This window comes from Gymnoscopelus braueri (assembly GCF_963280865.1).
Source record: "Gymnoscopelus braueri genome assembly, chromosome: 19".
In the NCBI taxonomy this organism is placed as follows: Eukaryota; Metazoa; Chordata; class Actinopteri; order Myctophiformes; family Myctophidae; genus Gymnoscopelus; species Gymnoscopelus braueri.
This window is the reverse complement of record NC_137621.1, coordinates 7,159,216-7,181,465: the sequence shown is the minus strand read 5'-3', so window position 1 is coordinate 7,181,465 and position 22,250 is coordinate 7,159,216. Positions and strand designations below refer to the sequence as shown.

Sequence of the window (22,250 nt, the reverse complement as noted above, 5' to 3'; positions counted from 1 at the left end):
CCAATATAAGTGGCAAAATGGAAGACATAGTATGAGATCTGTGCTCAAGCAAGCCGCATCGAATGAAGCTAAATGCGATATGTATGGAGCTGACAAAGGGTAAAACGAGTACCGAGTATCAAATAACAGGAGTATTGCAAAACGGATGGGCCGTGATTTCCTGACTTGCATTGTTCCGGCAAATCAGGGGTTCTTGAGGCAAATATGTTCTTCATGATGAGAGGTATAGGTGTAAATAAAATCATGGTTGTAGACAAAACATAGGTTATGCCTGTTAGAAGTTAGCATTTTCAATCAATTGCTATAGAACCCCCTTTTTGGCCAAATAAAAAACAATACAATATTATATATACAAGGTATATAAGGTATACAAGGTATATAAAAAAGGCATACAATGAGATATTTGATGATAAAAGAGAAGCAACGAGAAGATAAATAACATGAGTATGATGGAAAGGCCATAACACAAAGACAGACAGACAGACAGACAGACAGACAGACAGACAGACAGACAGACAGACAGACAGACAGACAGACAGACAGACAGACAGACAGACAGACCTTAATTGATAGCAACTACACTTTTGATTTGAATTATGTTTTTTTTTATACAATGAAATAAACAACACTCATTTTATACTTATTAAATGATTACCCTTATATATTATGTTATACTTATTATGCTTACCCTCTTGTCTCTGTACAGAGCCTGATGATATCAGGTTGGTGGGAGGAACCCGTAACTGTACTGGTAGACTGGAGATGAAACACCAGGGAGAGTGGGACCCAGTGCATGTTTCTGAATGGAGCCAGAAAACAACATCTGTAGTGTGTAGACAGCTGGACTGTGGCTCTGCTGTTTCAACTGAAAGGAGTTATGTTTCTACAGCTCAACCTATGTGGTGGATTACATCTTCCTGTGTTGGATCTGAGTATTCACTGAGGGAATGTGTAACAAAGAATATGTCTACTTTCACTCAGAGACTGGAGATGATTTGTTCAGGTAACACAAACAGTGACTTAAGCAGTGACAATAATCTTATCTGCTCTTATTCAATCCCTTAATATGTTGGTCAGACGGTCATTACCCGATCGTTGGTGTAAGACGATAGTTTGAGCCGACTTCACCTTGTCGTGATGGCCCTGATTCTTCTCCGATCATATGTTTGATTTGTGTGTGTGTGTGTGTGTGTGTGTGTGTGTGTGTGTGTGTGTGTGTGTGTGTGTGTGTGTGTGTGTGTGTGTGTGTGTGTGTGTGTGGGTGGGTGGGTGGGTGGGTGGGTGTGTGTGTGTGTGTGTGTTCTCGAGCTCGTGTGCAAATTTACCATTTACCAATTACACTAGTTCAGTTGATGTTGACAATAAACTGAATAGCACACCCTAGAATGGTTGATATTCTATGTTGCATGGATTCCATTTAGATAGATATATACATACTCAATACACACATACATACTCACACACACACACACACACACACACACACACACACACACACACACACACACACACACACACACACACACACACACACACACACACACACACACACACACACACACACACACACACACACACACTTCACTGAGGAATATACAGAAGACAGATACATTCTTTGAAAAGTATTTTCAAAATCTTCTAGTGTGAGAGGGTTTCAGACTTTAGTCTTGTAAAAATCCTAAATATGGTCAAAGTGTTGTAGTGTAAAGGCCTTTGCAGACAGGGTGCGATTTTTCGCACGGAAAAAACGGACAATATCATTTTTTAAATTAACACATGGTTCTCAATGACCTCATGCACACCGGCTCCGAATTTACCGTGCGGCGATGCGATGCGTTTTTTGTCTGCAAAGGCCTTTAGGGATGCATTAGATGTGAGACTTGGACGTTTTTGAAGAATATTCTTTGAAAAGTATTCCAATGTGAGAGCGTGTCAGACTTTAGTCTTTTAAAAGTATTTTCAAAATCTTTTCAAAGTATTTTAATGTATGGGAGGCATTAATGTATAGCGTAGCTGTGGGCCTTTAACGTGTTAAAGTTGCACTGAAATTAATCACACAATGTGGGCTCCAATCGTGCGCTACACCTGTGTAACTGTGTACAATTCTAAAATAGGGCGATATGAATTTTGAAATGATCCACCGTCCACTGACTGGTGGGCTTGGCTGTGTATGTATAATTGGTTTAAGGGTAGGGGTTGTTAGCAGGTTACATCAGTCTGAACATCAGTTATCACAGCTCACTTTGTTGAAACATAATTTTCTTGTCTGAATTATATTTAACTCTCTGGCTGCCAAGAACAAGTTATTACGAGTATTTAAAAACAAATATATATATATAATATATATAATGTATAAATATATATATATATATTTATTTATTTTCTTTAAAAAAAAAATGTTCAGAACCCAAGATATCGTGATCTGAAGATTTGCCGCTCCATTCACTTCTTGTTTAACTTATTACTTAAAAAGGCTGTATCTTGGCTCCTGTGTACTTTTTTTTTGTGACTACTTGAAAAAGGTAAGAAAATCGAAGAATCACTGGCAGTGGGCAAACGCGGCCAGAAATAAGTCTCAATGAAATGTTGAAGATTCTCTCTCTCTCTCTCTCTCTCTCTCTCTCTCTCTCTCTCTCTCTCTCTCTTCTCTCTCTCTCTCTCTCTCCCCCCCCCCCCTCCAGAGTTTGTGAGGTTGGTGAATGGGACTAGTTCGTGTTCAGGCAGAGTGGAGGTGAAGTCTAATCAGTCGTGGGTCTCAGTGTGTGAAGGTGACTTTGACCAGCAGGATGCAGAGGTGGTCTGTAGAGAGCTTGGCTGTGGGGCTCCTTCAATCCTCCAGGGGGCGCTCTATGGAGAAGTTAAGGCTACACCATGGACCAAACAGTTCCAGTGTGAAGGCAACGAGTCATTTCTCCTGGACTGTGAAACCTCAAACTCAACTAGAAACACCTGCTCACCTAACAACACTGTTGGACTCACCTGCTCAGGTAATAATGTTGTTGTTTTCAGTACAGCCTTGCAGAGCATGTGTCTTATCTGGTCCCATTAATCAGACGAAAACAACACTATTTCCTGAGTGTAAGAATAACAAAGCTCCAGTTCAAAAGTGGCTTTCATAACAATTTGTTTATTGTCATAAGAGGCAAAACCATTCCGTAGTCAAATAAAACAGCGCACCGATTCACAGTCAAACAGTGACATATATACACATCAGTGACCTACCTCTGGGAAGTGTCTAAACATTTCACACTTCCAACTACAGGTCTGCCGACCAATCACAAACGTCAGAAAGTTCATTCAGGTTCTACTGTTCTGTGTGTTGTAGGAATTAGCACATGCATTCACAGAAACGGCCAACTTAAACAGTATTCTATATCAGTTATAATTTACAAGGTTATGACTTTAAATGGAAACTCATAATTCAATTATTACTCCACAGTTCATGTACTTCAAGAAATGTCCAAACAGCATACAAATATGATATGTTAACCCAGAATAGTAAAATAAAACAGAATAGGAATGATTACAATGAAATAGGCTTTATGCATTGATATACAATTAAATCTCCATGACTATCTATCACCAAAGTTTTATTCACTTAATTCCTATAAATACTTTTGAAAGATAAACCAAAGAATATTATTTAGTACTAAAAGTCTTCATATTTGGTCTTTAATTTATAAGTTAAGATAGTTTTTATTAAGGAACAGAAATCCATGACACTGTAATTATGTAAACTCTACGGATTATCAGATTTAAACCAAGGTAACGTTGTGTCTCCACTTAAAGTTTATTCACTTGCTTTGCAGCTTTTAAAAGAAAGATTTTATTTTTTGTTGAAGGTAAAATTTCTCATTTAGGCTATTTTTAGCAGAATTCAGAGCTGCAGTTTTAGACTTAGCTGACGCCCATGCATAGTAATATGGATAGTAATATGTAAATAGCCTGCTAGATAACAAAAGGACTTGGCCTACCACACCATGGGGGCTGTTTTGATCAGCACCTCAGCCTGAGCCCTTTATCTTTTTACAATGGGCAGGATGCTTCAGGTGTCACTGATTAAATTAACTGCTAGAAACCACAGCCTGATGAAACAAACTGGTTTAATATGGTCTCCATATGCTCATGGGGCACTTTAAAAGTTTCTTATTAAAATGAATTAGTGAAAGTAGTTTTAGTCTTCAGTTAATGTTACATAGCTACTTTTAGTCCTGGATATACCACACATGCCACACTGATATGTTGCTGCTTTTAATTGAATAAACCCATGTGAATCTCTTGAATAATGAATATTCAAAAGGTTTTCATAAGTATTTTAAACAATGACAAGCCAAATAGCAAAAGGCAAACTACACATTTTTTATTTTGTTATTCTTATTTTATAATTAAAGTTGCTACTTTTTAAAGCTTACTCTCTTGTCTCTGTACAGAGTCTGATGATGTCCGGTTGGTAAGAGGAACCAGTAACTGTGCTGGTATACTGGAGATGAAACACCAGGGAAACTGGAGACCAGTGGATGTTCACCAATGGACCCATAGGTCATCATATGTAGTGTGTAGACAGCTGGACTGTGGCTCTGCTCTTTCAACAGATCTTGACAATAAAAGTGCAATTGATCCAGCTTTCTGGATTATGCCAAATTCCTGCGAAGGATCTGAATCTTCATTGACGGAGTGTGGAACAAAGCGGTCTGGTCGTTCCTATGGTCGTTCCGCTACTATAGCCGGACTTCAGGTCACCTGTTCAGGTAAAGCAAACGATTGCTTCAACAATGACAGTTGGTGTGTGTGTGTGTGTGTGTGTGTGTGTGTGTGTGTGTGTGTGTGTGTGTGTGTGTGTGTGTGTGTGTGTGCGTGTGCGTGTGTTTATAATGCACAATATCAACACGAATGACAGACACGCTTGTCAGGTTCTAGCTCTGTAATGAACTGCTTAGTGAATACAACAAGCCCCGCACATCCGGGCTAAATGCTCTCAGTCACACAGGCCGATAACCAATCGCATCGATATGTTAAACCCCATAACGTGTGCGTGTCTCAGAATCTCAAAACAACAGTAACAGCAGAATAGGCTGACTGGCATCGGCATTTTTCATGGGCGCAACTCACATACTCAGCTGCACTGCTCATCCCACAAATGCATGTTCCTTAGAAACAGGGCACAATTTAAAAGGGAAATAAACAGGCTTTCCAATAGTATAAAAGTTATTGCCAAGAAACCTTTTGAATGTACATATACTACATTTTCAGGCTGGCCTGAAAATCTTGTCCTATATTGTGCTGATTAGAGCAACAATGGTCACCGAGTTATGGCCATGTAAAATGTTAAAAACTGCTTTTGTGCCCCATATGTGTGCTTTTTTTTTTTTTGTCATGACAGATCACCATATATAATTACATAATATGACAATGAGTATACACTGTATATTCATTATCAAACTGTTTAATACTTGCTTTCTTTCACTTTCACTTCACTCACACATTCAAGGACAATAACACGGCAATGCCACAGCGAGGCACCACGGTGGTTGCCTATGCTAGAAATGACAAAAGCGAACTTAATAATCTTAATAAAAGATGTCTACGGCCGGAGCCCGTAGACAGACAGATGGTTTCATGGTTTGATGCTTCGCTATTAGTGGAGCGACATTATTATATATACACTGACTATTTAGTAAAAAGAGAAAGACACGCACACGCACACGCACACGCACACGCACACACACACACACACACACACACAGGACCGCAGCACCGTCCGAGACCCGTCCGGTGCACGAGGGGTCGAAGGACGGCATCTACATGCCGATTCAGAGCTCCTAGAGTGATCACACACACTCGGTGTGTGATAAAGGTTATTCATTAATTAATTAATGAAAGTATGTAGTTGCCCAAGTTTCACAATCTTCAATACTTTAACATGCACAGCTGCTAATTAAAAACATTCATATACATTTGTGAATGCTGTGTGGAAAAAGCACCAGGGAAATCTGTTCATCACGGTCTCACCTCGCGAGTCACCAGTGGGGAAACGGCCCGGCATCTCCTCACGACCGCATAGCGACCACCGGGCGGACGACTGGAGCTGTGTTTAAACTTCTGTTCTCCATTATATTGTTTAGTTTGTTGTCTGTCTATAGATGTACATCTGCTAGATTAAAAACTTTTCGTTTTTGTGTGTTTAGTCCACGGTCGGCGTTCAATGGTTAGGGGGACCGTGGCAGAGCCAAAGTAACTAAGTACATATACTCAAGTACTGTACTTAAGTACTTGAGGTATTTTTTACTTTACTGGATTATTTCCAATTTTCAATACCTTTACTTCTACTCCGCTACATCCCAGAGGCAAATATTGTACTTATACTACACTACAATTATTTGACAACTTTAGTTACTAGTTACTATGTGGATTTTGATTATTATTACACAACATACATTAACCACTTCAACCCTATATACATTTTGGCGATTTGAAAATAGCAGATCTACAAGCTCACAATGTGTGCTTGTAGATCTGCTAATTTCAAAAGATTTGTACACATTTTGAACACTTTCTGCATGGTACTTTAAGTACATTTTGATACCAATACTTTTGTACTTTCACTATAGTAAATTTTGAATTCCGGACTTTTACTTGCATTCTAGTATTGATACTTTTACTTGAGTAAACAATGTGAGTACTTTTTCCACCACTGACACACACACACACACACACACACACACACACACACACACACACAAAATGTGCTGCAGCGGGGAGAAAGACACGTCGTTTCAGAGCAGGCCAGAATGATCATCGGCACGTGGTGTGTCGGTGATAAAGGTTATAATTAATTAATCATTAATTTAATGACAGTATGTAGTATGTAACTTGGGTGTGTGTTCGGCCTCCGGCGTTCAATAGTCACATATGCTGCAATACCCCGCTCCGCCCGGTTAGAACCAGGCACGGCGGACCGTATGACAATCCTCCCCCAGCCGGGTGGGTAAAAGGCCGTCACGGTACACAACCGGTTTTCACCACTTCCACAACTTGTTGGTTGTATATCCTTTTATTTCAGTCCATAAATATGCCATGTTCTTGCCAAATCACCATTAATATTACATATACAGCCGTTATTTAAAAAATATATATTTTTCTTAAAAAGCTGACGGCTCGAAAGGCAAAAAAAGCTGAATTGGAATGAGGTTTAGGGAGAAATAAAGCACGCTTTTCTATTTGAGATTTTAAAAGCTCATTAAAAAATGTAAAAGCTGATTTGCATAGATTGAAACATTGCATAGATTGAAACATTGAAAATAAAAGCTGATTCATTGTTCAGCTTTATTTGGTGTGAATGAAGCATTAGGCCATTAGTTTAAGAAGGGACGACATTGAGCATCAAATGGGTGGAGCTTGGTTTCCTCTATCCAGGTGTGCCAGTTCTACTGTAGGCCTGCATTTTCATCTGCACTATTGTTGAAGTTCCATACATTTTCCACATTTTCAAATTTTCTCAAGTTTGGTACATTTCATACATTTTAGGGACTTCAACTCAAGTGAATTTGTTATTATTTCCCCCCCCTTGATAAGTGAAGTAAAAATAAAACAAATTTGTGTGATACTGTAGATTTCATTAGGACTGTTTTATGTTCCCCTCCATTTGGGACACCATACACGTTTAGTGGCATAACTCCTTGAGTATGCAAGCTACATTTACGCAATTGTATTGCTGGATTCAGGAGAACCACAGCTTTCCTACAAGCCACATGTCTTATATAGGTGTATGTGTTCTAATGACTATATCTCAGATATTGACATTCAGTTCTTTTCTAGAATGTAGAGGGATGTCCTGGCTTCAAGTATGCCACGTTTTAAACCTCTCAGAGCTTCCACTGTGAATCTACATGAGTTTATATGAGGCGAGGTGGAAATAACAAATATATAATGTAGAACAGACTACGCCACCTGGAGGATAATAGAGCCCAGGAACTCCAAATAACCACTTTCAACAGGTTCTTACATACTGTATACCAGGGTTGAGCAGAGTAAAAACACAAGAGCAAGGGTGCAATAAAACAGGTTTATTGCCGAAATGCAAAAATGATCAGGTATCACAGTCCTACTAGAGGCAATGTCCATGCGGTCCTTTTTTTAAGAGGTAGATAACAGTCAATCAGTCCATATAGTCTTCTGTCCTTTTTATCCCAGGGGGTCTCCTTAGAGGCTAAGAAATAATTCAGATCAGTTTAACTGTCCCACAACAGCCTACTGTCCACAACACTCTCAGAATCACTGCACACAAAAGTAAGAACTATAAAGTATTAAGTTAAAAGAATATAAAAGCATGCACTAATTGTCAATTGTCATAAACAGGCCAGGGATAGTGTTCCACGAAATTAATTAATTGTCCCAAAACGGAGTCTTCATGTGACCCTGTTGATCCGCCCTTGTTGCTGTGTGATACTGTTCTTGGGGCAGTAACAGAGTACATATTGTGCACCAAAATAACAATTGCCACACCAACTCAAACATATACACTCAACTTAAAATAAATGATAAAACATGCAGTTACAAAACTGACCCCATCACATATATGCCTCAACCCCCAGAGGACCAGCCTTTATTTTTTGTTTGGGGTGTATAACTTTATATATATATCAATTTCACCACTTTTGCAGTAACATATTTTTATACAAGAATCCATTTCATGTATGGGAGGCCTTAGAGATGAGAAAAAGCTATGTTGTGTTTGGTCCTACCTCTGGTAGAGGTATCTCCACTTTTTGGGCCCATTGTCACTAGCCTAAAGGGCGCAGTGCACAGAATTTTCAAAGGGCAACGTAACCGATCTGATTTTACAAACGACCAGAGAGCCCTCAGCACTCAGCAGTGTGTATTTCTGAACCCCACAGATGACCACATCGAGCAGTATGCCTCTCACTCTCTCTCTCTCTCTCTCTCTCTCTCTCTCTCTCTCTCTCTCTCTCTCTCTCTTTTTCTCTTTCTCTTTCTCTTTCTCTTTCTCTCTCTCTCTCTCTCTCTCTCTCTCTCTCTCTCTCTCTCTCTCGCTCTCTCTCTCTCTCTCTCTCTCTTCAGAGTCTGTGAGGTTGGTGAATGGGACTACTTTCTGTTCAGGCAGAGTGGAGGTGAAGTCTAATCAGTCGTGGGTCTCAGTGTGTGAAGGTGACTTTGACCAGCAGGATGCAGAGGTGGTCTGTAGGGAGCTTGGCTGTGGAACTCCTTCTGTCAGCCAGGGAGCTCTTTATGGAGAAGTGAACGCTCCAATGTGGACCAAAGAGTTCCAGTGTGAAGGCAACGAGTCTGTTCTCCTGGACTGTGAAACCGCAAACTCAAGTTCAAACACCTGCTCTCCTAACAGAACTGTTGAACTCACCTGCTCAGGTAGGCTACAAGTAAAACTACACTTTTGGATTTTTGTTTTGATTTTGCTAGCCTGCGATAATAACAAACAGTAAATCTGGTTTGTATTCAATTTGTATTATTTTATTTTGAAAGCATAATTGCTGCTTACTCTTTTGTCTCTGTACAGAACCTGATGATTTCAGGTTGGTGAGAGGAACCCATAATTGTACTGGTGTACTGGAGATGAAACACCAGGGAGAGTGGAATCCAATGATTGGTGATTCAGTAAACCTGAAGTTATATTCTGCAGTGTGTAAACAGCTGGACTGTGGCTCTGCTGTCTCAGTAGACAATATTCAAGATTCTACACTTCAACCTATATGGATAATATCATGTTATGGGTCTGAGAATTCATTGAGGGAGTGTGTAGTTAAGGCCCTTGTCAATTCCACACTAATTCCAATGACAATGAAAAATGGAATGGAAGTGATCTGTTCAGGTAACACACACATAATGACTATCTATCTACAGCATCTATCCATCTATCTATCTATCTATCTATCTATCTATCGATCTATCGATCTATCGATATATATTAAGGCTGCAATTAACGATTATTTCCATAATCGATGAATCGGGTGATTATTTAAACGATTATGGCACTTACTCAGCAATTACCTTATAATTTTAATTTTAGGTTGTTTTAGGCATGTTCTAACTAACGATAAAGACAATAAAGATGAATTATTTATTAAAAAGTTGTTATACAATTTAGCTCAGCTGCTGATCAGGCTACTACTCCTAAAATACATAAATCAATATAAACAAATCAAAACGAATAAAAGCCACTTATGGTACTCTTTCTCTTCTTCTGACAAAAAAAAAAACTATTTTATTATTTTGATTAAAAAAGGCTAAAGGGTAACAGTAATCTTTTACATTCAAATGTTCACATTCAAGCCATATTTTTTGTTCTTGATTATAATTTCTAATGGATCTCGCCGTCCTCCGCAGTAACCGCCCTCCGCTCCCCTCATTCACACTGCAACAGTTGCAGACAGTGCAAGTGCACTGCTGCCTCAGGGAACAGAGTTAGCCTAAATGCTAGCGTGCTTCATTAGACCTAGTTTGGCTATTAAGTTATTATTTGGCCATGTTCACACTGACTTCAATCTTCGCTATTGTTGGGAAGACCCGTGTGGTGTCTAAAAATGTTGCCACCACTTATATAAAAAACTTTATTAGCGTTTACCGTCACATATAATGTTGTCAGGTTTGGCGAGAAACAAGCAATCCGAAAAACAAGTAATCAGGTATATGAAAACAATCACACACACACACACACACACACACACACACACACACACACACACACACACACACACACACACACACACACACACACACACACACACACACACACACACAGAGCACCTGGTAGAATATGACTTTTGTCATTTCGTTCTTGTTTCTTCTTCTTCAGAAATATGTTCTTTCACATCCAGGATGTAATGAGCAATAACCCACCTATCTCCCAGACTCCCTCCCCAGTCAGAGTTAGGAGTTTGAATGAATATAGAATTATGTGCAGGATGTAATTTGTATATAGATGTGAGAGGACTTCATTTAACTGACTAAACTTGTTTTTTAATATTTAATTTTAAAAGTAAAAACCTCTCTCACACTTATGCCAGTGTGTCAGTGATCACCTTCCCCTGTGCCAATGTTGGCACCCGTGTCTAAGCTTGCCTACCCCACTGGTGTTTTTACGGAGGGCATGCGATAATCATTCCCTGCACGGCATGCGCGTGGTCGTGGTCATACGCTCGCGCATGGTCAATGGATGAAATGGTTAGTAGAGGGCATACGCTTTTTTCCCAAACATTATCCACGTCATACCACGTATATAGCGCAACACAGTAGAACACACCACTTTCTAGTGCCTACCCCTGCTGTAGGTTAATGGGTATCTATTTACCGCCACAGACATACCGAGCTTTATGCTCCTCAGTGCTCCGCCTACTGTATCCGGCACTCAACGTTTTCTGCTTCCATTTTGTTTCACGGCTAGCGAGCTAATAAGCTAATGAGGCCATAACGAGGCAATCTACTGCATAGTGAAATGTGCCTGCTCTTCAAATGCTCCCGCATTACATTGTGGAATTAATCCCAAGCCAAGCAAAGTCCACCGGACAGATATTGCAGGTAATCATTTGATCACATGACTAGAGAGACCATGTGTAGCAATTAGCGTGAGGTTTGGAACAAAGTAGTAGCAACATTTTTTTTGTTGCAGAAATGGGCCTCATGATGGCGCTATAAAAGGCCGATTTGAAAACTCTGGGATGGATGTTCATCCTTTGGTTACTGGGAGTGTGCGAGTAAAGTTTCACACCGACCAGTCCGGTGGTGCTTGTGGCATTTTGTAAAAAACGGGCCACTCCTGCAAACTTCGAAAGCCAATCGTAGCCAATCAGAATAGATTTTTAGTTTTGTAGATTATAAATGCTCCTAGTTTTTTTGTACTTACTATTAAAATATATCTGTCCAAAAGATTTGATGCAACACCTTTTTTCCACATAACAGGGAGTAAAAGCAGGGTTTTCCTTTCACTTTTAACAGGTGGCATCAAATTCAACACCACAGAGAAGTGTGGAGGCACACTTAAGGTCCAGTATCTAAAGTGGCAGCATGTGTGTCCACTAAATTTAACAAAGGAGTTCAAGAACCTTGTGTGCCAGGAACTTGGTGAAGAATGTGGTGAAGCCATAGATTACATTAAGACAGATGTGAAAAGCACAGAGGAGGTAAACTCCTGTTTCCTGTATGTTTTGTCTTGTTTCAAGTACAGTATAATACAATTATTATTTTTTGTGGAACAAACCAGTTCTTGTATGACATCCCTGACAGAAAACAGTGAGGGGAAAGTAAACTCTCATATATTTATTTATTTTAGGACCTGCAAATGTCATTGGTTTGCACAAGAGATAATTTGGACATCAGATACTGTGTCCATCAGCAGTCTTGTAAGAATGTCACACCAGCTGAAATCTATTGCCAAGGTAGCAAACCTACTGTACTACTTTCATATAGTGTTCACAAACAAGTCATCCTGTTTTTATCACTGTGTCCTTACTATTCAGTTGTTCTGGTTTTATCTTGCCTCTTATGTCTTATTTTCCTTTTTGTTTTTATGATGACAAGAAAATCAACTACGCAATAAATAAAAGTCCTGAGTGTTAATTAACTGATTTCAGGTTATCAGCTTCCCATTACAACTGCGGAGGTGGCTATAATCATCACTGTCCTTGTGATTGTGACAATGCTGATTCTCCTCTTCCTCTTCCTGAGAAGGCGCCTCACTGTTAATTGTCGTGAGTAATGTTATATTAGGTCAAATAGAAAGTTGCGCACATCCAGTTGGTCGCTGGTGCTGGACGCAAAGAGTTTAAAATGTGAAGAATCCGCACAACAGCTTTGCTCCAACAAATATTTTACTTCACACAAAGTGTCAGTACATTACAAGATTTTGGCCATGGTTTGGCCTTCATCAGGTGAACTGATTTGCGTTTGTGATTGGCTAATGGTTTGTCTTGGTGCAATCTGGGAACCCATCGCCAACTGAAAATGAAAAACAGCGCCCTCTGCTGTTTGTTCTATGTCTGTTGGCTCTGGGAGGACGAAAACGTAGAGCCAGAGCGCAAGGAAACCGGTGTTTTGTGTATGCCTTCAGCGCATCACTTCCGGTTGGTGCGACTATGTTTTCATTCCCACTAACAATATTTCTACACGGAACACTAACACCACTTCTCCCAGAGAACATGGATCGTTTTGGTTATAAGCCCACTTGTTTCTATGATGAAAGAGTAAGTTAAAATGTGAATATCTTTCCGTGGTTTTGTCTGCTCCGCGGACGCTATTGTTAAATTAGTTTCGGTTTGTTTCGAGGGGGGAAGGATGGACGGACACGTGAATCCCGCCCACTACATTTGATTGGGTAAAGCGCGGCCCGCTTCCTGATCTGAAGGCACGCCCATGCGCACATGTTATGACGAACCTCACCGACAGATTCCAACGCAGTGCAGAATCTGTTCTTGAGAGATTAGTCTTGGTGTTACCTACTTCTGCCCATATACATATAAAAGTAGACGCCTCCTCCGACTCTGGGGCGCCATTTTAGGGAAGGCAAACTGCCTATCAAAGTGACTCCTGGCCAATCACAGCGCGTCTTTTCCGGGACTTGTCAGAATGTAGTAGTATAAAAATATTACAGGACATTTTTATACAACCAGATTCTGACAAGTCCCGGAAACAAAGCGCTGTGATTGGCCAGTAGTCACTTTCAGTGGCAGCGTGCCTTCCCTGATATGGCGACCGCGGATACAGGTCGCTTCAATGAACTGCAGCAGCCAATGAAGTATCTAGGTTTCTATATCTATGCTTCTGCCCTGTAACATGTCACTTTGGTCACATGCTGTGATCCACAGTTAAATGAGGGGGGCTGGTCAGTTCACCTGATGAAGGCCAATTTGTGGCCGAAACATTGTAATGTACTGACACTTAAGTGTGAGGTAAAACATTTGTCGGAGCAAACCTGTTGTGCGGATTCTTCTCATTTTATAATGTTATATTAAACCATGAATTTTAACTTTTCCTTATTTTTTCCTTATTTTTTGGTCTCTCCTACCTCTCTTCTATCCCAAAAAATACCCCAGTTTGAGCACTCAGGCTTTCACAGCATATCTGGGGTTTTATGTAAATTGGTCTCAAAACAGACCAAACTGATTTGGTCCCGAAAGTGACGTCACTTTCGGGGCAATCCCTCCCGTTTTTCAGTTCCAACATAGAGGAAAAAAAAACAGAACCAGGAGATAACATGCATACAAACTGGCTCAATAGCGCCACATGCAAATCAGGACAATGTGGTATTGCAGGTGAAAGTGCTTTGTAAGCCAGAGAGAAGTTAATTGGAATGAGTATATCTGAGGCTTGATTTAGGCTCAAACCTTTTGAAAAAACGTTTGAGGGACATAAACAATATGACATTAAATATTAAATATATTTTTTTAATTCATGGTGTAGATCCTTTAACCACATGAACCCTAACGTCCCTATTCTGGGCAAACATTTGGCAAAAATAGCAGATCTACAAGCTCACAACATGTAGCAACACAATGCGTTGTGAGGTTGTAAATCAGTGGAGTGATTTGGTGGAGAGGGCCAAGTATATAGGCCTCGGAGTCGGACTCGGTCGTTATATTCTATGACAGTGGTTGTGTAGTCATATTTTAATTTTATGAATTAAGAGTGTCATCATTCAATAATCAGTTTTAGCAATCATGTTAAATTCATAGGATGTGTTAAAGGGTTAAGATGAACAGTCCTGTTTCAAGTGTCTGAATGGTACGTTTTAATACTTGTCCAGTAAAGAAATGAATGGCATGTTTTAATACTTGTCCAGAGATTGTCCTCAGGTATCTGCAGTAATGCTACTATCTGGTCACAGGTGGGGAGCATTTGGACATACTTGTTGTTCCTAGTATATTCATTCAGTATTGGTATTAATTTGGTCCTTGTTACTAATTCCTAGAAAATGAATTAAGAATGTATTGCCTGTGAGTATAGGGGCCGGGCAAAAGGCGTGGCCAAGCATAGGCTGAAGTAGTTCCGGTGGCCATATTAGGTGGGCTCCATAACAACAGCTCATATCAACAACATTGACAGTTACCCACGAGTCACGACGTGTCCAGAACTTCAGCGAATTTATTGGTAAAGGACAGAAGATGGACCGGGCAATGCGTGACATAGAGATACCATACAGAGATAAGCTGAACGCAGACGCAAAGGCACGCTACCAGGAAAAAAGTAATTACATCTGTGCCCTAGACCAGATGTAATGACAGTGCCCAGTCAGTCACAATCATTCATTTTACCTGAAAAGAACAACGTTTTGTTGCTTAGTTGTGTAACCGAAATAAAATATAGTCATCTTGAGTACTGATTATTTATATATATATATTTATAATATTATTATAGCGAAGTATTATTATTAATTTCATATTGTTCATTGATCATTGAGAAAGTGCACAACGGACCTGTTGCGATCAGTGTTGCCATATTTTGCGAGAGAAATAAGCAACCAGGTCTATGAAAACAAGCCCAAAAGAAGTGGCTTAGTGACATCGGCTACTTGAAAATAGCCAATCTACAAGCTCACGTGAGCTTGTACATAGGCTATTAAGAAAAACTCTTGCAATAAAATAAAGAATATTTGGAATATTTTTTTAAACATTCTAACAACACAAATGCTCCCTGGCACAAAACATTTTCATGAAAAGATTTGAGAACCACTGGTTTAAATTTTTTTTTTTAAAGCCTAAATAAGCAAGTACCTAAATAAGCCTAAATAAGCAAGTACACTTTATAAATAAGCCACACAAAACTACAAATTTTACAAGCAACTTTACAGAAAAAGAAGCCCAAAGTCGCTTATAATAAGCCGACATGGCAACGCTGATGCTCGCCCTCGCCCTCGCCTCCAACAGATGTTTATATTTTTGATTGTGTGCTGTCATGCTCGTTCTTTGAGCTTATATGTGTTTGGGAATGTTGTTGAAGGTTATTTCGTCAGCTGACACCCAAGCCATACTACATTTATTTGATATCTCCGACGTCTGAACACTTGCTGACTACTTGCCGTGAGCCACCCACGTTAGACAACGTTTCTCAGACTGGACACATAGAGAAACACAATTTAGCTGTTAGCTCAATCTCATTGTATTTAAGATACCCAAGCCAAGCCATACGACATTTCTTTGATATCTCCGACATCTGATCTCCAAAGCTTTTCTTCCAGGTTGGAAATGTGTGCAATTTAACTTTTTTAATTTAACGTCTGAAACCTTGGCATTACATCCGATAATGCAGCACTGTCGTACCATTGCTAAATTAGAGCAACAGACAAGTTAGAGATAGATAATAATGTACACCGTCTACTTGCTGGACAACAAACACAGGACTACAGACTACACTACACTACTCTACACTTGTGGCAGCTGTCAATCTACTCACTCAAGATGGCGGCGAATGTGGGCTGATTTAACGGCGTCTCGACCCTGTGACGTCGCTATGCCCGGCCCCTATATGTGCATGGGCATGCGTAAAATGTTGGAACATTTGCATGTACACCATTAACTGTATTTCTCTTTCTTGCACAAATTATTTTCTAACTCTGTTGTTATCTAGTGAGGAAATCTTCACAAAAAGTCGAAGAGGATGAACTTGTTGTATATGAGGATATTGGCATCACTGCAAATGACATAAAAGCCTTGAAGCCTCTTGGTGAGTGATATTCACATTTTCATCAGACAGTGATACACATTTGTTATTTTATTTTCAGTGTCACTGGCTCTATAACACTATAACACTGCATTAAACTGTATAATGCTGTAAAACACAGTGTAAAACTGTTATAACACTGTATAACACTGGTATAACCCTGTATAACACCGTATACCGGGTTATATATATATATAGAGTACTGTGATGTAATGTTCTGATGTGGCATTTTATCTGTAGCTGCATGTACACCAGTACATTTAATTTTCTTTCTTGCACGGATAACCTGCAATAACTGTTTTCATCTAGTAAGGAAATCTTCACAAACATTCAAAGAGGATGAACTTGTTGTATATGAGGATATTGGCATCACTGCAAATTACAGAAAAGCCTTGAATCTTCTTGGTGAGTGATATTTACATTTTCATCAGACAGTGTAACAGATTCATTATCAAACTCATAATGATTGTTATCTCAGTTGTGTTGTCTCAGTAAAGTCATCACAATGTGCTTTAACCTCACAGGAGTAAACCATAGTCCTCTTTCATAAAGGCTCTCTTCATTTTAATTGCGAATGCAGGACTAAGACCAGAGGCAGCAGCGGCCACACAGAACGAAGCAGGAAGAATTTCCTCCTTGTACGATGATATTGATAGGGAGAAAGTGACCGTCTACCATAACCCACAGCCTCATTACATCAATACTCAACGTGCAAGAAAGCTTGGAGCGACTGGTAAACCTTTGTGAAAGCACCCAATGAATAATAATAAGTGTAATAATAATAATAATAATAATAATAATAATAATAATAATAATAATAATAATGATAATAATAATAATTTGTTTGATTGAATACTTTATTAACAAATTGCAAGCAGTACAGCAGTACAATTACACAAGTAATGTTAAAAGGATGACTCAAAAAGCCCTGAGGGCTTCTTTCCATTGTGGAACTGCGTATTCAATTCTTCAAGACATACAATACTATCCAGAAGTTTCCCAGGGAATTATGGGCATCACTTCCTGTCGTCAGTCTGTCCAGAATGACTGACAACAGGAAGTGACGCCCATAATTCCCTCAATGCCCCATGGGACAGTAAATTGTCATTTCCTTTTTCTTTTTTTTTCTGTCTGGTACTGCCCTTAAGGTCTGTGATGAGGTCAAGTACTTAGGTCAGTATTTAACAAATGATCTGATGATAGGGGCATCTACAGGCAACGTAGAATGTTGTATGCACAAGCTAACATGATTGTTCGTAAGTTTAGTATGTGTTCAACTTCTGTGAAGTCCACACTATTCAAAGCTGTTTGCACACCTATGTATACTGTCCACTTGTGGCGGCGCTACAGAAAGAGCAGTATGCAGAAACTCACTATGGCTTATAATGATGGCATGAAACTGCTGCTTAAAGTGCCACCATGCAGCAGTGCAAGCCAAATGTTTGTCAGTATCGGTGTACCCACCTGCTCCGCTAATTGCCGACAGGTGGTCTTTTGACAGAGGAAAGGGAGGGAGTCACTCCTGTGTGTGTGTGTGTGTGTGTGTGTGTGTGTGTGTGTGTGTGCGTGTGTGCGTGTGTGCGTGCGTGCGTGCGTGCGTGCGTGCGTGCGTGCGTGCGTGCGTGCGTGCGTGCGTGCGTGCGTGCGTGCGTGCGTGCGTGCGTGCGTGTGTGTACACATACAGACAGTGTGATCTATGAGGTGGAGGACCCACAGGAGGTGTACGATGATGTGGAAACAGGCTCTGACATCAGAGTGACGGCAGCTGAGGTCCATGCTGTCCCCGAACCTGCAGACCATCTAGAACCAGGACCTGCAGACCACCTAGAACCAGGACCTGCAGACCACCTAGAACCAGGACCTGCAGACCACCCATATGACGATACTGGCATCACTGACATAGAATCCTTGAATCGTCATGGTGAGTGATATTTACATTTTCATCAGACAGTGTAACACATTCATTATCAAACTCATAATGATTGTTATCTCAGTTGTGTTGTCTCAGTATAGTCGCCACAATGTGCTTTAACCTCACAGGAGTAAACCATAGTCCTCTTTCATAACGACCCTGATGCAAACACACCTGATTCTGATCCTTTTCATAGATTATATTACAGTATGTTTTCGTTTGCAGCCTACGATCAATGCGGTGTCTGAATACATCTTTGAGTTTGAGTTGTTGTGTTTCTATCTTGTTTTCATTTCAGTAGCGAATGCTATAGTAATAATTTGATTGATTGAATACTTTATTAATAAATTGCAAACAGTACAGCAGTACAATTACACAAGTAATGTAGAAGGATAACACAAAAGGCCCTGAGGGCTTGTTTCCATTGTGGTCCTTTTTACGTATCCAATTCATCAAGACATAAAAGACATACAATACTATCCAAAGACATTTTCTGGTGGCAAGCTTATCTAGGTCCTGTTGAAAATTGCAGACAGGTGCTCTTTTATGGTGGTTTCGAAAGAGGATAGGGAGTCACACCTTTTAATGGCTGGTTGAAGTATATTGAATATTTTTAATGATAAGATTTAAATATGTGCAATACAATACTGAGCATTGTCTAAAGCAGTGACTCTCAAACTTTTTTATTTCAAGGACCCCCATAACTCTGAGAGCATGCAAATGTACACTGCTTGTACACTCTCAGAGTTACAGACCTGTAAGGGTCCATTTGGAATCCCCTTCCGAACCCTATGGGTCCCTGGACCCCACTTTGAGAACCTCTGGTTTAAAGTCACCTTTTCTAAATAATTATAACATTTAAGTAACTGTGTGTGTGTGTGTGTGTGTGTGTGTGTGTGTGTGTGTGTGTGTGTGTGTGTGTGTGTGTGTGTGTGTGTGTGTGTGTGTGTGTGTGTGTGTGTGTGTGTGTGTGTGTGTGTGTGTTTGGTGCTTATAAAAACGTGTACATTGCTCACTGTGACCGTATTGTTGACATAGTGTCTGATGCAGTACAACAATGCATGGCATCCAGAGCAGCAAAAACATTCAAGAGTGTTAATAGATTGGTTTAATTATGCTTGTGACGTCTTTGCTAGCATCCTGAATACACCTGATGTTGTGTTTGTTGACACCAGTCACAAGGAGGTCCTGATCCTAGAAGTAGGACTAAGCTGTGTTTTTGATTTGTACATGGACCAGGCTTTTCAATATAAACATTCTAAGTACCAACCGTTACTTGGAATCATATCAAACTTTGGAACTCTGCATACTCGTATTTTGAAGCCTGTGCCATGTATATAAACTTATCACGAGTGGCCTGAAAATCGTTGGCATGACAAAGAGCAAGGCCAAACAACTTGCTAAATATTGCTCTGTTTCAGCTGCTATAGGCAGTTTGTCTGTGTGGAGGAGAAGGTGCTACTGTATGCGTATGTACCCTAAGTGCCCTTGAACTGTCTAACCCTGTTACATTTGTTTCCCTGTAAATTGTGTGTGTGTGTGTGTGTGTGTGTGTGTGTGTGTGTGTGGGGGTGTGTGTGTGTGTGTGTGTGTGTGTGTGTGTGTGTGTGTGTGTGTGTGTGTGTGTGTGTGTGTGTGTGTGTGTGTGTGTGTGTGTGTGTGTGTGTGTGTGTGTGTGTGTGTGTGTGTGCGTGCGTGTGTGTACACATACAGACAGTGTGATCTATGAGGTGGAGGACCCACAGGAGGTGTACGATGATGTGGAAACAGGCTCTGACATCAGAGTGACGGCAGCTGAGGTCCATGCTGTCCCCGAACCTGCAGACCATCTAGAACCAGGACCTGCAGACCACCTAGAACCAGGACCTGCAGACCACCTAGAACCAGGACCTGCAGACCACCCATATGACGATACTGGCATCACTGACATAGAATCCTTGAATCGTCATGGTGAGTGATATTTACATTTTCATCAGACAGTGTAACACATTCATTATCAAACTCATAATGATTGTTATCTCAGTTGTGTTGTCTCAGTATAGTCGCCACAATGTGCTTTAACCTCACAGGAGTAAACCATAGTCCTCTTTCATAACGACCCTGATGCAAACACACCTGATTCTGATCCTTTTCATAGATTATATTACAGTATGTTTTCGTTTGCAGCCTACGATCAATGCGGTGTCTGAATACATCTTTGAGTTTGAGTTGTTGTGTTTCTATCTTGTTTTCATTTCAGTAGCGAATGCTATAATAATAATTTGATTGATTGAATACTTTATTAATAAATTGCAAACAGTACAGCAGTACAATTACACAAGTAATGAAGGATAACACAAAAGGCCCTGAGGGCTTGTTTCCATTGTGGTCCTTTTTACGTATCCAATTCATCAAGACATAAAAGACATACAATACTATCCAAAGCCATTTTCTGGTGGCAAGCTAGAAGACTTATCTAGGTCCTGTTGAAAATTGCAGACAGGTGCTCTTTTATGGTGGTTTCGAAAGAGGATAAGGAGTCACACCTTTTAATGGCTGGTTGAAGTATATTGAATATTTTTAATGATAAGATATAAATATGTGCAACACAATACAATACTGAGCATTGTCTAAAGCAGTGACTCTCAAAATATTTATTTCAAGGACCCCCACACTCTGAGAGCATGCAAATGTACACTGCTTGTACACTCTCAGACTCTTTGGAATCCCCTTACGGAACCCTATGGGTCCCTGGACCTCACTTTGAGAACCTCTGGTTTAAAGCCACCTTTTCTAAATAATTATAATATTATGTGTAAGTAACTGTGTGTGTGTGTGTGTGTGTGTGTGTGTGTGTGTGTGTGTGTGTGTGTGTGTGTGTGTGTGTGTGTGTGTGTGTGTGTGTGTGTGTGTGTGTGTGTGTGTGTGTGTGTGTGTGTGTGTGTGTGTGTGTGTGTGTGTGTGTGATCAGATAGTGTGATCTATGAGGTGGAGGACCCACAGGAGGTGTACGATGATGTGGAAACAGGTTCTTACATAAGAGTGACGGCAGCTGAGGTCCATGCTGTCCCCCAACCTGCAGACCATCTAGAACCAGGACCTGCAGACCACCTAGAGGAGCTGGTGGAGGAGTTAAACCAGAATCAAGAGACCACCTAGTGCAGTGGTTCAAACTGTGGGTCCGGACCCCCAGGGAGATCCCCAAATGATTTAGGAGGGGTTCACAGATGATTAGCTTAATGTGCAACATTGATTTCTCACTCAACAGTAAACAAACCAACATACCGTAAATTTCGGACTATAAGCCGCGACTTTTTTCCCATTTTTCGACCCTGCGGCTTATATAACGGTGCTGCTTATCTATGGATTTTTACAGCTAACGGCCACTAGGGGACCTCCTAAATCTATGGATTTTACACCTGCGGCTTATAGTCCAGTGCGGCTTATATATGTACAAATCATTCAATTTAGCTGCTGCGGCTTATACTCAGGTGCGGCTTATAGTGCGAAAATTACGGTAATTCAAGTCACTCATGGAAGAGAATGCATTCTGCTACACAGCCATAACACAGTGGAATGCTCTACCAACAGCCCTGAAAGTTTTATACTCGCCATTACATTTTAAAGCTGACCTAAAATTATTGCTCCTCCTAAATTCAAATTGGTCAAACAAGCC

At 40.3% G+C, this 22,250-nt stretch overlaps 1 protein-coding gene across 1 annotated transcript; it reads left to right on the top strand.

Annotated features, from left to right (window-relative positions):
* Positions 1-204: 204 nt before the first annotated feature.
* LOC308074173 (scavenger receptor cysteine-rich type 1 protein M130-like) lies at positions 205-21,733 on the top strand (the record flags this gene model as incomplete). The annotated part of the gene is made up of 9 exons (XM_080413505.1): positions 205-223; positions 2,769-2,987; positions 4,431-4,748; positions 9,079-9,384; positions 9,533-9,844; positions 11,968-12,152; positions 18,400-18,604; positions 20,309-20,545; positions 21,546-21,733. The coding sequence occupies 9 exons, from the start codon at positions 205-207 to the stop codon at positions 21,731-21,733; spliced, it is 1,989 nt and encodes a 662-aa protein (XP_080269631.1).
* Between the last annotated feature and the right edge of the window lie 517 nt (positions 21,734-22,250).